Source organism: Empidonax traillii, unplaced genomic scaffold, assembly GCF_003031625.1.
Source record: "Empidonax traillii isolate 1590-97213 ecotype Southwest subspecies unplaced genomic scaffold, ASM303162v1 scaffold887:size345335, whole genome shotgun sequence".
In the NCBI taxonomy this organism is placed as follows: domain Eukaryota; kingdom Metazoa; phylum Chordata; class Aves; order Passeriformes; family Tyrannidae; genus Empidonax; species Empidonax traillii.
In genome coordinates this window covers 49,864-66,132 of record NW_020956080.1, presented here as the reverse complement: position 1 = coordinate 66,132, position 16,269 = coordinate 49,864, and the positions used below count along the sequence as shown (strand labels likewise).

The following is a 16,269-nucleotide window of genomic DNA, read 5'->3' as shown; positions in this document are numbered from 1 at the left end:
TGGCTTGCTGTCCTCACCACAGTTCACAGATTTCAGCTCTGGAGAGCAGAGGAAAAGTTATCTCAGAACGGAGGGGATACCGTGGAGGAGCAGAGCGTGAAACTCCCTTCCTGGGCTCCAGCTCAGCCAAGGGAAAGGTGCCCCAGGCTCTCCCAACAGGAGGCACAATCACAAACATAATGGCAATTCAGAAGTTGCAAATACATCAGAGTCTCATCTTCACACTTCTCATGCAAATAGCTGCCTGGATGTGCTGCTCAAACGCTGCTCAATGCCCCACCGGCTTCAGCTGAAGATAATAACCCCTTTCCTTGGGCAGATGAAGGGTTTGCATCAGCAGCCACAAGGCTTAGTCACTTCACCAGCACAGAAAGTGGAGGGGTTTTTTTCTGAAATCACGTTCTACTTTTATTTCCATCTTCTATTCACAGCTTTGGGTTTGCTACAAGGCTTCAAACGAGCACGGAAACAAATTATCCTCTAGCATTAGCCACCTGCAAAACTCATTTTCATTTAGGAAAGACTAAAAAACAACAAGTGCAGCTGGAAAGCATTATTTTATCTGATGATACGGCTTCCAGTCCCAGCAGCAACAGCGTTGTGTTATCTCAACACCTCAGAAGTGCAAAATGGGCATCCAAATGCCTACTAAGGGGTCACAGATGGTCACTTTTGATCATTAGTTTCTGAACTCAATTAAACATTTTTACACAAGCCCCAGAGCGAGAGAAATTATTCCAGGCAGAGCAAGCAAAATACCAAATACTGGATGATGGCCAGGAGCTGAATAACTTTAATTCTAAAGAATTAAGCAACTTTCCAAGCCCGTCATCGAACTCTTCTGGAGAACCCTGGTAAATTCTTCCCAAGGCCCACCCAAGTACCTCCCCTTCACCTACCCACTGCCTTTAAAAAAAAGCCAACAACACTCTTATGGTATGAGTTAAAAATGGACTTCCAAAACCTGAGGCACCACACTCAAAGGAACAGCAGAAACCATATGGCAAGGCTGTCCACAGCCAGAAGGACATGCAGCCAACTGCAGCTCAAATGACACAGGCAGGGAAGGATCCAGAACATCTGTCAGTTTTCCCACACTGTGTGACAACCATGGCTCACACTGTCCAGGGGGTGAGCAGCAACAGGCACAGCAAACCCATGTTCAGGCTCACTGGATATTAATATTTCAATATTTCAAATATTTTATAACAATATTTTCATACGGCTTTCTCTGCAGCTCCTTGCCTTTATAAGCCATCTGCATTCTCACTAACACAGACACTGCCCAGAACCATTTCCAAACCATACTGCCACGTTCACTGGAAGTGCTGATACCCAAAGCCCTGTGCTCTGCACCTTGTGCTTTGCTCCAGAGCGCTGGGCCAGCAGGCACCTCGTTAAAAGCCAGCAATCTGGAAAAAACTGATTTTTCAAGGTAAACTGAACTGACCTTCGATACAAACAAGCACAGTGAATCTGGTAGGCTCAGAGTAAAACACGTTCCTTGACTCATCCTGTTCCAAGGCTGTTCCCTCCCTGCACATGGAGCTGTTGCAGAGTCAGGATGGGCTCGTTCTGCCTCCACAGGCACACACAGAAACCAGGAGGTCCCAGTTCTCCCTGCCCAAGCCAGCTCAGCCATCCACACCTGTGCTTTCAGCATCACAAAAGATGCTCCTCTAGGTGACCTTCTGGCATGATGGGGAAGACCAGCAGAAGACCTTTACTGCCTTCTCCTCCTCCCTGTTGTTGTGGAAGCCCCTGGGCACCCCCTGGGCATGGCTGGGGAATCTCCCAGGGCCAGTCACACCCTCACAAAGTGCTGCATCACCTGAGGGCCACTCTGCAGCCCAGGGTGGAGGGTGCATGGCACACCTGCCCACTGGCACCGTCCCCACCATGCCATGGCACCCTCCCCACCCTGCCATGGCACCCTCCCCACCCTGCCCTGGCACCCTCCCCACCATGCCATGGCACTCTCCCCACTCTGCCATGGCACCGTCCCCACCCTGCCATGGCACCCTTCCCACTGTGCCATGGCACCGTCCCCACCCTGCCCTGGCACTGTCCCCACCCTGCCAGAGCCCAAGCTCAGCTCAGAGCACCTTTCCTGCCTCCCCAGCAAGGTGGGCTGTTCACAGATCCCACTGCAGCTCTGACTGCCAAGGAAATGCAGGAGATAAAAAAAGGATGGTTAGTACTGAATACTGATCCTAACTGATACCTCATGGGGGGGCACACTTTGGGGGCCAACAGGTCCAAAAAAGCAACTTGCTCCAAAGCAACTGTGGTGCTGGAGTGCAGCTGCCCTGGCTGGCTGGAGCACACAGGCAGTTGCCATGGCACTCCACACCAGCAGTAATCAGGGCATGACAGCAAAATGTCTCTTCTCCAGCCAGTGACCCTCAATACATTTGGCATTTCTCTTGGAGCAGTAATAAACCCCATAAAAATGGTACAACAAGGCTATTAAACCTTGTGAAAACCATCTCTGAAGTGGCAAAGCATCAAAGCACAGGTTGGGATGCAGTGGCTGTGGGGGTCTCTCCCCCTGAGACCCCATCTCAGCTGCTGATTCACACCCACCTTTCCTGGCAGAGCCCCTGCCCTCCACCAGGGTTGCACACTCATCACAGTGCTCAGTGAAGGGCTTTGGGATGGACTTTCCCAGCTTTGGAAAAGGGGAAACTCTCCAGCAGTGACAGCTCCCCCTTTCTCTGGGGCTCCCGTGGGTGACCCTGCCGGTCCCACGGACCCCCTGCCCTCCCCACGGCGTGGCCAAGAGCTGTGCCCAGGGTGGGAGGGACAGGGAGCTCCAGGCACACACACACTGGGGATTGATTTACCTGTGCTGGCAGAAACATTCCTGCTTCTGCTCGTGTGGCTGATGAAAGCAGCACGGGCACTCTGTCAGGGGGAGGGGGGACAGAACTCTGCTTTTCGCAGCTCAGCTCTGTTTCTGTTTCCTTTCAGGGCTCAATATTTACCATAAAGATGAAGGCCATCACAACGTAACACATTATTTGCTAGTTTCTCATTTTCAAAGGCTGCTGCTGCATTTCAAGGCTGGTTCAGCTCCTCACTCCCTTGGTATACTGGTATATTCTGTAGCCACACTCATGAAACACGGGGTCATAGCTGACCCAAGCCTCCCTGGAACCCAAATTCCTACACACAGCCACAGCTGGGGGCCAGAAACAGCACAGTGAAGACCACATTGCCTCTCCACCACCCTCAGGATGTTCCAAGCTGCAAACCATCCCTGACACAGACCAGATGCTTTCTTTCATCAGTGATTTCAAGACAACCAAACAACATTTTCTGTGTGGTGAAGATTTGACAGAACAAAACACCCAGCTCTAATCATCAAGGGCATCAAGAAAAGTGACTGAATATGGATAAAAATGAAACCACGGTCTGGATGCTGTTGGAAAACCTGCTCTAAGCCCTCACTAGTTAAGAGAAATACATGTGACTTTAAAAAAGGCAGGAGCAATAAACTGGCACCTGCACAGCACCAGACACTTGTTTGTTCATTCATCAGCAACTGCAAGATGGCATTTCAGGCTGTCAGTGGGTGCTACAGCCTCGTGCTTTGCCACTCATCTCCAGAGCTGGGGCTGGGGATGGCAGATGGGCTCAGCATCAGGGGGGCTCTGCCCTTCCTGCCCTACAAATCCACATCCCAAATCCACATCCCAAATGCCCTTCCTGCCCTGCAAATCCACATCCCAAATCAACATCCCAAATGCCCTTCCTGCCCTGCAAATCCACATCCCAAATCCACATCCCAAATCAACATCCCAAATGCCCTTCCTGCCCTGCAAATCCACATCCCAAATCCACATCCCAAATGCCCTTCCTGCCCTACAAATCCACATCCCAAATGCCCCATAAAGGTGCAGCTTTCCACCTTGGGTTGAGCACGAACCCAAATGCCCAGCAGGAGAGCCCTGAGGGCAGAGCTGCCCCATTTCTGCTGTCCCTGCCAGCCCTCCCTCCCCAGAGCCCCGACCAGGCTGGCACAGCAGTGCCCTCTGCCACCCCACTGCGGGCAAGGGCAGGGCTCTCCCCCCTGCCATGCCCAGCCAGGCCACCCAGCACCTGCACGCTGAGAGCAAACGCTGGTGGAGCTGTTTATGGCCATTGTTAAGGCTGATCCTCTCGCATCTCTCCTCGTACCTTGCAGAAACCATTTCACAGCACATTAAAAATAATCAGTGTCTTCTCTCACTGCTCTGACATCACTGACCAGAACCTCTCACCACTCACTCACACGTGAAAAATCTCTTGAAAAGCTCACAAAAACTCTGAACAAGATGACAACACAATAAAATGCCTGTTTACAGCACAATTAATATCCTGAAAAATATATCAATGTAGCACTCTAATTTGCTAAGATTAATCCAACAGTTTCTAAGCACAGTTGCCACCTTAAGTAAAACAGACATTTAGTACAGTATGAAACATTTTCACATCTCTGCATGTGCCAAATTCCTCATAAATTGCATCTAAACCCTCCCTTTTTTTTTTTTTTTTTTTTTGAGGGATGACTTGTTCTTGAAAATGTCATTCTGCCCACAAGAGCACCAAAGAAAATAGAAGGCAGGTTTTATTACAGCCTACAAGTAACTGAACTGCTAGGTGGTATGGCACTTCCAAATTCATTAAGTTGATGATCACAATATTCACCCTTGGGCCCAGTGTGTGCACACATGAGATTATCCCACTCTTGTTGGATTTATCCCTGGACTGTGCCAGCCAAAACTGGGACTACAGGCCTTGGAAGGTTGGGCTGGCCACTGCCTATTTCTACTTGACATGGAAGCCTGGGCTAATCTGATTTCTGGTTGTGATCTCTGCAATGTTGACCTGCAAAGGAGACAGGGCTGGAGTGATTCCTCGGACTCAGCTGAAGGGTTTGCTGATTGCCAGAAGCAAATGGCAAAATACTGAGAGCACGAAGCAAAGTTCAATCAGCCTTCTCCTTCTGTTAGATTTTGCAGGTATCTTGTTTAACACCAAGGTTAGATGTAGGAGAGGAAGAAATCAGAGCAACAAATGTGTAGGTTTGGATGTGTAACACAACTGGCAGGGAATTAGTAAAAGAAAAGTGAAGCAGGAGATCCCTGGACTCTGTTGCTTATTTTCCTCAGTATCTTCGTTTCTCCTGTGTTCTCTTCTCCTGCCATTGGAAAATGATATAAAAAGTCTCCTCCCAAATGCAGCCCCAAGGCAGACAGCTTGCTCTGCCTCCCAAGCAGCAGCTCCACACCTCTGCTGTTTGATGCTGGCACCCTGTGCATGTTTACTCAGGAAAAAGCACCTGGATACATTCCTGAGACTGGATTTGAAAGCAAAGTCTCCAGCTCTTTGAATGCCTACATGACTCAAACACAAGTGGCTGATTAGAATTCAATATCTTAGTCACTTTTATGGGTTTAATGCAAAATTTTTGGTATCTTTCCGTTGCCTGGAAAACTTCCAGTACAAAATGGAGTATCAAAAAAAGGTGCTGAGCTGCAGTCCCAGGCAGAAAACTCTGATGTGATGCTGCTTCCCTCCACTTGCCCAGATAAACCCTCCCCTCTCCTCGCTCTCTGCAGTGCCTGCTGCTCCCAGTGCCAGCCTGTGTCGCTGGCAGATTAAACAGCTCTCCCCAGGGACCCTGCAGAGAGCCTGCCTGGGAAAACACCTGGGAAATAGGATCAGAAATAGAAAAATGTTCTCAAATGTTAGTTCAAACAAGATTCTGTGCAGTTATTCAGCTTTGTGTTTCTCCCAGTGACCTTCCCAGGGAGGAATTTGTTTTTTAAGCCCCTTTTCTTTGGTGAGGCTGAGATGTTCTGTAGCTCTATCAGCACAGCACCAGCACTGGAACCAAGTATTCCCTTACTTAAATGAAAAGTAGAGCACAGTATGGTTTCAGTGACAGGTTGGCACAGAGAAAAACAAGCTAGGACTAAAAAACATCTTCCATACAAACACAATCCACCAAATGCCCATGCTCCCCAGAGCCAGAAATTACAGCCAGACATGTAATTTTTGTGCAATCATTTTGTCCCTTTCAGAAGAGACAAGAACTGTCTCTTGAATCAGTTAATCAAAATCTCAGCTGATTAAACAACTCGTAGTTTGTTTCCCAGAGAGCTAATTAAGAACATTTGATATTCAGAAATGAAGTTGGTTTCAATGGGCACAGCCATCTCCACATGCAGGATTCAGACAAATCTGGCCCTCCACTGAATCAGGTCTGCACTGCAAAGAGCCAAGATTAGGGAGGGGGAGGAAAAAAATGGGAAAAATACTCAATCCTAATCACCATTGTTCCTTGCCCAAGAAGTGAAAGCACTTTCTGTTCAGTTTGGTGAGGACTGGGCTGCAGAAACCTGGAGAAAGGAATGGGCAGCAGAGCATTCTTCCATCAGATGGAAGCTCCTCACTCCAAGGGACACCAGACCAGGTGTGGGTTGTGGGAAGGCAAAGCATTTCAGAGGATGTGCCTGGAGTGACTGTGGCATCCCAACAGAGCAGTAACAGCAGACCTTTCCCAGCAGAGGAAAACAGAATTGCAGCAGCAGGGCAGCACTGCTGCATCCCCAAAGGCACTGAGGGTGTTCAGCTCTGGAGCAGATTGTGTGCTGCAAGGAGGGTGTTGAGAACCTCATCTTCCTCTGTGATGATGTGAAACTCCCTCTCTGCCCAGGTCACCAGTGGAACCATGAGGTGTAGCTTCAGCTGGCACTCAGCTCCTCCTTGCTTCATATTCAGGAACTGATTTCGAGCTCCTCTGCCTTTGTCTCTGACCCCACCAAAATGTCACTTTGCTTTTATGCAACACCAACCCATGAGTTTTCAGAGCTCAGAGTGCCACCAAAGCAGAGAGCTGCAAGGCTGCTACCAGGGCATTTTGGCTCCTCTCACAGGGACCAGCATCAGTCTGGAGCCCAGCTACACCAGCAGCACTTTGCCAGCATCTCCCACTCTTTCCTGCTGCTCACCCCTGTAGAGCATTAAACATCATAGCCATGGGCACAGAGTGTTTGTGTAAATCAATGTTATTCTCTGGGTATCAGTGCATTTAAAGTCACAGAGAACCAGAATTCATAGATGGAAGCTCTCAGACCCATTTGGAGAGCTTCTGGCCCCACAGGTGCCCAGATGATGTGGGTAAAGGCAGGGCCAGCCCAAAGCTCCCCCCCTGCCCTCCCTGGCTTTGCAGGTCTCAGAGTGCTGGAGCTGAATGTCCTGCTGGCAGCAGCACAGCTCTGGGCTGCCATGCCCTGCTTCACAGTGGGACTAATTAGTGCAAGCAGAGAGGCTCATCAGCATCATTACTGCTCCTGGGGTGGCCCTGCACGACCCTGTCCCCCCCAGCTCTGCAGCTGAACAGGTTGGCAGTGCCCTGACCGTGTCCCACCACATCTCTGCCCCCTGAAGGGATCCCAGATTAGTGAGTTAGAACACAAGTCCCCGTGGTGTCTGAGCAGCTGAGGGTGCAGAGGAGGGAGGAGGATTCCTGTTCCCAAAAGGATGTTGTTCAGCATCCCAAAAGCAGGTGATCAGTTTTTCCCTCCCTCCCCTGTCATCAGCCCTCTGGACCAACACCCCACCCCAGTCAGGGACTTAAAGGATGGGAGATGGCACTGCCAAGTGCAGAACAGACTGGAGAACCTGAGGGGCTTCAGATCTCCATTTGTCACAATCCTCTGGTAAAAGTGACAGTCTGGACAAACTCTGAAGGCTTCTGAGAAGAGATTCCACTCCTGTTAATTATCCTGATGCTCCAGCCTTTGCTGTGTTTGCCACTGGAGAGGAGGCTCATTCAGGGAGGGGAGCAGGGGAGAATAAAGCCATGAAAGGAATAGCTGTGAGTTGAAAGGAGAGATAACACCCCCAGAGCAGCAGAATGCTGATGCCATGGCCTTGGCTCCTGTGAATGGACCTGCACAGCTGATGGCAGCAGCCCTGCTCCAGTGAGCAGATCTCTCCCCACAGATCGTGCTCTGCAGCCATGAAAAATGTACGAGATGGAAAAGGAATTTTTAAAATGCCCTGCAAGGACTACATTTGTTCAGTCAACCATCACATCCGACCTCCTTGTGCTTTCACAGGGGCTGAGAGGAGCCTCTTCCTGCCAAGGGGATGCACGCTGCTGTAAGCACTTAAAACTTGTTTGACCTTACATTTGCAACGACTTCTTCCTTTTAAAATTGATACATCTTGTTAGAAAAAATAAGAAGAGTTGTAGGTAACTCTGCAGATATAACAGGATCTCCCAGGTGAACATTAATCTAATGTTTTAAAACCCCAATCTGCCACTAAACCAAATGTATACATTTAATTTTGTGTGTCCATGTGCACAGATACTGCCCGTTATTTGTGCAATTCCAGTAGTGTTGGTATTAATAGTAACATATCATTACCTCCCCAGTAATCTTCAGGCAGCTCCCCAGGAAACCTCCTGAAAAAACAGCTAAAACCAAGGGTGAAAATCACCCAGCAACATCTTGGGTTTGCCTCCTGCTTCAGCTGGGAGGAGGGAAGGAGGGCAGGCGGTGTGAGCAACAGAGAGGAAGATGCTCCTTGGTCATTGTTTGTGAGGAACAGCAGGTTTATGAATATAATTTTGCCAAAACACCCAAGAGAAATCCATGACACATTCAGCATGTTCCTCTTGCCAGAGGAAATAACTGGTGATGATGGGACTCACAGCACAGTTCCTGCATGGAGATACCTACAGACATTCATTTTATCTACTCCAGCAAGGCAGTTTGCTGCTTCTAAAAATACTCCAGGAAATTGAATCAACATCTTGTAATTGGCTGTAACAGCAATTACTAATAATCAGCAGGAACATCATTTTCATCATTTTCTACTCTAGCTGTAATGTAATCTCAATAGCAAACTTTGGTTTGTACACTGAACAAACATGATGGCCACTATGAGAAAAACAGAGAAATGAAATGAAATACCAAAAAAGAGCCTTAAAAACAAACAAACTTCTATCAAGTAGCAAATAACTGTAATTCCAACAGCCTTTGGGAAAGATAAAGTTAATATTATTCCTGTGTTCCCCTGTAAAATGGACAAATCAAAGCTCCTCTCCTCCCCTCTTTACTCGGTGCACTCAAATTGCCACCCCAGAGTGTGGGAAGCTGGAGGAGTTCCCTCCTGCCCAGGCTCCCACACACCCACCCATTTACCGTGCAGGGAACGAGGCAGAGCAGGGGGAAGAGCACACACACGAAGGACTGTGCTGGCTGCAAGATTGCAGTCAAGAAAACTACTCATTTCATAGTGGAAAACACTTCTTCAGAAGGGAGCCCTCCTCTGAAATGGGTTTTCTGGAGACTGAGAGCTCTGGCAGATAAAAAACAGGGAATATTCTCCTTCCCCAACCTGATAAATTTGCTGTAGGTGTCTATGCTTTCCAAATCAACAAGCAAGTGCCAATTCACGCAAGGATTTAACTTGGAAGGATGTTCAGCTCATTTCTTTTCCTTCCAGCCAAGAACAGCAAGATGCTGTGCTGCTCTCTGCAAGACGCTTTCCCAGGGCTCAGAAACACCTCAAACCTCACCAAAGGCAAAGGCAGGTGGAGGGGAAGGAGCATCAGCTGCCAACATCAGCTGGGTCTGTCAGCTGGACTGGATAGCTGGGCACAGCCCACAGCTGCTGCAGTCCCAGTGGAGCTGGGAGGTGCCATCCTCAGCTCCAGCTCTGATGAAATGTTGAACCAAAGCACACCCTGATCTCCTCTGCCACCCCTTTCCCTGCTGCTGTTGGAGCTGTGGTGCTGATACTGCAGGGCTCTCCTGAGTCCACCCTCTCTCTGTGAGGACAGAGCAGCCACCTCGGGCTGTGGGAGCAGAGCAGAGACCAAGAATCACAGCAGTGGCTGCAGGGCCTGGGCTGACCCTCCTGGAAGAGAAAGGGACTCGTTTCTGTGAAATGCTAAAGCCATCTCTGCTTCCCAGGGCACATTTTGGACAGGAGGTGGAGCAGGCATGGTCCAAGTGCAGGGGATACAGAGACATCACAGAGGCAAGAGGACAAATAATAAATTAGCTGGATAGGACCGTGCTTGGAGAGATTCACACCACTGCCTTTAGAGCCCAGCAAAGCTTTTAGAGAAAGGGAAAAAGTTCAAGAGACATTTCAATGCCCCCGTGGGTAAAACTAAGCATAACTTCAGCTGCTGTAAAGATCAGCTTGCACTGAAGAAAATGGCCTAAAAAGCAAATCACAAAGACAAAGAAGCCCCAGCAGCTGTCACGGGGAGACACAAACCAAGCAGAAATGGAGACTTTGCAGAGTTTTGCAGAGTTTTGCTAAGCAAGTTGCACCCCTGCAGCCTGTGCAGAGCTCAGCTCTCTGGAGAAACTGCTGCTGCACCCCAACACCAGGGTCCAAAGGCACTGTGACGTGGGAGAGCCAGCACAAGGAACTTACTTGGTGTTATCTGAGTCAATGGTATGAAAGAGCTTCTCAAGTTCTTCTTCGTTGAGTGTCCCATCAGAAAAAAAGGCCTGGAACTCCTCCAGGGACAGCTTCCCATCATCTGCAAACAGCAACACAGCTGACATTAGGGAAGCAGAAAAGGGAGGGGCAAGACTGAAAATCAAGAGTTATGTTCAGATTTAAAGATTCAGACCAAAATCCTCTCCAAGTGCCCCTGCAGAACTGGCTCACAACCAGTGCAGGGCTCACTGGCCTCAGGGTGGGACCCCAGAGCTCTGGCAGACCCAGGGCTACATAAAGATGCTCCTGGCTATGGATGCACTGGCCACTGGCAACTAACTGAGCTATTAACCCAAAGCATGGCTCAAACCTAGAGGAAAAGCTGGCAGGCTGCCCCTGACACTGCCTTACGTTTAAGAAATCATGGAAGGACTTCTTTGAAACTTTGGCAGATAAGGTGACAAAGGCTTAACTGATAAATCTGGATAAATCTGATAGAACTGGTAAAATTGGATAAGACTGAAAAAACTGATAAATCTGATACATCTGTGCTCCATGGACAGGCACACAGCTGGATTTGAGAAAGCCCTGAGAAAACCTTTGAAGTTCAGCACTAAAGCAACAGGAGAGAGAAAAAAGAAACTTTAGGAAACCTTAATTTACCTCTAATTTCTTGTTCAATCTGCTGGCGCTGTGCTCTGGTGTGCAGCAGCGCCTGGGAGGGAATAACTACCCCAAGTCACATATTATTTAAAGTTTTTCCATTCATATCCACAGAAGAGTCACAGACTGGAAATGCTGCCTACTTTGGAGTAGGAGAATGTATCATTCATTATTTAATCAAATCAATTGTAAGCCCTGTTGTTTCTTTTTCAGAAAATGATGCTAGAGGACAAAATTAGCCAACTCACCACACACACATCAATATTTCTTGCCCAAAGTACGTAAATCTGCTGCTCCTAAAACATACCTGCCCTGCCAGCTGCTAACCCAGCTTCCCCTGCCTGGCACAGACAAATTTAGACCAGTGATAAACTGAGCCTGAGATGCCTATTTAATTGGCACTTATGTAAGGAACACAGCAGGAGAACAGAGTCTGCAGCAACACTGGGTGAAGAGGGCAGCATCTCCCGAGCACCACAATGGTCAGAGAAGGGTCCAGCTGCTGGTTTGTGTTTGTGCATCCCTTCCCACAATGACTGACCTCCCTGCAGCAGGCAGGGAGCAGAATACAATGCCCAGCTCAGCAGCTGGGGCCAGAGCTGCTCTGTTTGTGATTCCAGAACACTCAAACATCTGCACCTGCTGCTTGGAGCATCCCCCCAGCATCACTGGGACACCACCCCAGTGTGACATTCACCTGCTGAGGGGATAAACAGACTGTCCAGAGCAAGAGCTCATCCACACCACCCCAGTGTGACATTCACCTGCTGAGGAGATAAAAACTGTCCAGAGCAAGAGCTCCATCCACACCACCCCAGTGTGACATTCACCTGCTGAGGAGATACACAGACCGTCCAGAGCAAGAGCTCCATCCACACCACCCCACCCCATGTCTGGTTTCTTCTGATCCTGACTGGCAGTGAATCCATCTTCATGCACCAACATCCAAAGGGTAACAGCCTTTCTATCCCAGGAGGGTCAAACAGTTGTTTATGTATGGAACATTTTACCTGTAAACCTGAAATCAGTGCTTGCTCACCTCAAAACTGCCCTGCCACACAAAGGCCAGGCAGAAATAAATTCCCAGGAAAGTCACATAAATCAGCTTACTGGGAAAGAAAAACTGTACAGTGAAGTGGATTTTTTTTTTTCAGGAGAATACTTTGATCCAAATTTACAGTTTGCTCAACTCTGAAAGACACAAAGGTGTTTCTAAGTCTAAGGAAAAAAAACCCTTTTACCTTTATCCAGTTTATATCTTAAAACTTCCCTCTTTCATTTTACTCTTGCTTGATTTGATTCCTTTTGCTCTGGGGTTTTTGTTTTTGGAGTAACGTGCTCCAGGACACACTTTTGTTGCAGCCCCTGAAATGTCAGTGTTTAAAGTCACTGCTGTGCCTCCTGTCTCATGGCCCCAGAAGAAGACAGGGTGGCAGTTCCCAACTGCCACGACAGGCTGGATTGCTGGAAACCAACATGCATGGAATTTTTGTTGGCCAAAGTAATACAGGATCATCAGAGGATCTGGAGGAAGGTGGAAGTGACAGTGACTTTTATTTCATTTTTATTGTTTGGAGACCCCACAGAACTCCTTGACTCCTGCCTGGAATTTGAATAAAAGCACGGATTTTAAATGCAGGCATCGCTCAAGACTCCCATCCCCCAGCAACCACCACCACAAAGTACCAGTCAGCTTAAAACCCATGGCTGTTTAATCTAAACTACAATACCTGTCTGCAAACACACAAAGCAAAAGCCTCCCCAGCAGGAGATGATCCTGGGGCTGCACATCTGTACCTGTGGAGCAGCCTGGGAGCCACATGTTCTGGAGCCCAGCAGGCAAGGATGCCTCCAGGGAACTGGGAGGATACGGGGAAGAAGACTGGGCTGGCATTTGTCAGATCAAATGGAACTGGTGAAAAATCCTGGGCAAAGCAGATTGCCCCCACCATTACCCAGGGCAGGCCTGCTGGCCAGCAGGTGCTGTGATAAGAGCTGATGGGACACTGTGCTCCAGAGCAGCCTCATCAGGACACTCCCAGCTTTTCCTCCCAGCACAGGTATCTCCTCTCAGCACAGGATGGATAAGACTTCCAGAAACCTTCTCTGTGCTGAAAGCTCCTGGGCTCAAGAGATACCAATTCCCCAAAGGCACAGGCAGACACTGTGCCAGCACACACCTTTGGATAGGGAGGATAATGGAAAGATTGAGATTCCACACCACATCTCACTCAACAAAGTTTCCATCTGTAAGATCTATATCTACAGAAATATTTGTGACTTTTTCGTCTGGATGACCATACTAAAAGCCAGGCAAAACACTTTTCACTGACTCCCCCTGCCCCCTTTAAACCCAGCACTTGAGGTCAACACCCAGCTGGCAGCAAGGACAAATGCCACTAACCAGAAATCACCTCCACTGGCACTGATTGGCTGAGAAAAGAGATAATCAGACCACAGCTATCCTGCCCCATTTCTTCCTGAGAGCAATCCTCATTTTACTCTAGCTGTTCAAAATAATTCAGTCACAGGCAAAGCAAATTACCAGCCTGAGAGTTATCAAAGTTAAAACTAACTGGAGAGAAAGATGTAACAGAGAACCTCAGAAAGCCCCAGCTGGGATGTTATTATATCTCCATTTGCCATCATGAAAGTCTGAGTCCAGAGGTGGCTTTTACACCTCCTAACTCGCACAATCAGGCTGTTCTCACCCACTGACACAGCCCAGGGAAAAATCAAACTGAGAGCATCAATTGTCCAAAGCAAAGGCAATCCGATGGCTGAGCTTCTGGAAATGCACTCAATGATACAAATAGCTTAAAGGAGCTACAAAATAAGGTCACTGTTCTGAGCCCAAGTTTCCTAAATCTGTTTTCCATTACATGAGGCTGAGGCTGCTCATATATTTTCTAGCTATATTATGAATATATTTTCTAGCTATATTACAAATATATTTCATTACTTCCCTCTATTACTCTGTGAGTTCTAAAATGCTTTAAGCTCCTCTTGGTGTGCGAGTGCCCAAGAGCTATGAGGAAGTAAATTGGATTTTATTGTGGCCTGTGAATAAAAATGCTAACTAACTCTATTTTTTTATCCTTTCTTGTGTGTGTGTGTGCACAGACACACGAGCCAGGGAGAACAGGGACTGGCTTCTCCCTCAGACCCCTCATCCAGCCCCTTGGAAGGAGCAGCTTTGTTCATTCAAACCAAGCTGGAGATGGGCTTGAGTTTTCAGTCCTGGGCTCTTGGGAAAAATGACCCCCAGGCCCACAGATGTGATCTGTGATGAACACTTCCACTGGCCAAAGAAGGGGAGTGTCCCCTGCAGCTCCCAGCCCGCTCCCAAAGCCATCTGCAGCTCCTCAGGCACCGAGCAGCCAGCACCAAATTATCCACCCACTTTGATTCCAATCACACAGCCTTCCTTTGGGGGCAATGGCATTTAGCTGGAAGCAGGCCTGGTGATTCACCTGCAGACCTGGCTGAAGCTGCAAAGCCACAGGAGCTCTGCAGGAGCAGCACAGCCCACGTTTGGGGGGCTCCATACAAGGACTGTGCCCCTGGAACGGAGCCCCTGCAAATGGCTTTGCTAATGAGATATAACACACATCATTAGAGGCAAATTACTACAATTACAGCCATTTTCTAGTGAAAGAAATTTACAGAATAGCCCCAAAATCACTTTTTTTTTTTTTTTTGGACACTTAACTAATGCCCAGCACAGATGGTTTCACAAGGGTCAGTACCAACCAAGAGATCTGCATGGATGAGCTGAGGCAGATTGATGTTTCCATCACTGCAGATAATTTCTGCTAGCAGCACTCCTGTGCATTTCTAATGGCAGCTGGGAATGCTGCTGGGACTGGCTGGGTGAGGCTGGTGCACGACTGCAAAGCCTGGCACAGAAGAAGAGTTTCACACCCAGACAAAGCAGGACTGAACTTCAGGAGCTGGGGCTTTGCTTCCTCAGCTCCTTGAAAAACACCTGATAAATGTTCCTGTGTGTACTGGGCACAGTCCCCTCCCTCACCCTCTTGCTGTTAGTGCAGTTTGGAGGTGGTGTCTCCCACCTTCTGCCCCGGGTGACTCCAGCACAGCTCCCATGGGCACAGCCCTGGCTCCGGGCAGGCTGGGCAGGTGCCCCAAAGCCCCCTGGAAACGCCACCTGCAGCTCTACTTTCAGCATCATTGCCTTCTTTGGGCCATGTGGTCATAAAAACCTTGGGGATTTTTCTCTTCCCACTGCATCTTTCCTGCCTGTGCTCAGAGGAGGCCTCGGGGAACCAGCAGCTGCACGTGGCAGATGAACAAACATTCCTGAAGAAGGCAGCCACTGCCCCTCCCTGCTCATTCACCCTGGAATAAAGATCCTGTCTTCTCTGGGAATCAGAGTGTGCTTCTTTCTGTATCAAAGCATGAAGTTCATCAAAGAAAATATTTAGCCAATTTGGGTCTTGTCCTTTCTTCTCTGCAGCACATGATGAAGTTCTGTGGTACAACTGAAACTGGGGCACAGTCAGAATCTTTGGATGGCACTTGATATAAAAGGACTAAGGATCCTTTTTGTGACAGAGTAACCTTTTCATTTCCATTAAATGCGGAAAAAGTGACTTTCATTTCAAAATTACCACCTCTTTCAGCATAAAGTGCTGAGGAATGTCCTAATGCCTGGTCCTTGCCCAAGGTAACTGGTAATGCTGCATGTACCAAGCAGATAATGGCTGGCAATCTTCCCTGGAGGACTTGGTCTGGAGAAATCTGGGATTTCCATGGCAGAAAACCGCACCTCATTCCCACCAGAAATAGCCTGGGCATCAAACAATGTCCATCAGCATGCCCCAGTTTTCCCCCAGCTGCTCAACTTTTACCATCAAATCAAACCTTTTGTCATCCTAGAATTAGAAGTAATTTCCAAATTATTTTTCCTGGCAGCTATAGTTAGTTATCAAATGTAAGCCAGTAGGCAGGGAGATCTGCAGCAATGATATAGCACATCTTCTCCCACTATCTTTCATCAATTTTTTTCATTTTCCTAGATAATCCTCACCCTGCTGTAATGAACTGATTTAAATGTGGGGTTTTTTCTGTACTCACCCAATATATGGACTTTGAATGTTTTATCACAGCTACTTAGGAATT

The 16,269-nt window shown here is 48.2% G+C and overlaps 1 protein-coding gene across 1 annotated transcript in view; it reads right to left on the bottom strand.

The window, feature by feature from the left end:
- NECAB2 (N-terminal EF-hand calcium binding protein 2) overlaps nt 1–16,269 on the bottom strand; it is a 67,458-nt gene that overhangs the window by 20,333 nt on the left and 30,856 nt on the right. The window contains exon 3 of the mRNA XM_027902546.1: nt 10,456–10,564. Coding sequence (XP_027758347.1) covers nt 10,456–10,564 — 109 coding nt within the window. The remainder of the gene's footprint in view (nt 1–10,455; nt 10,565–16,269) is intronic.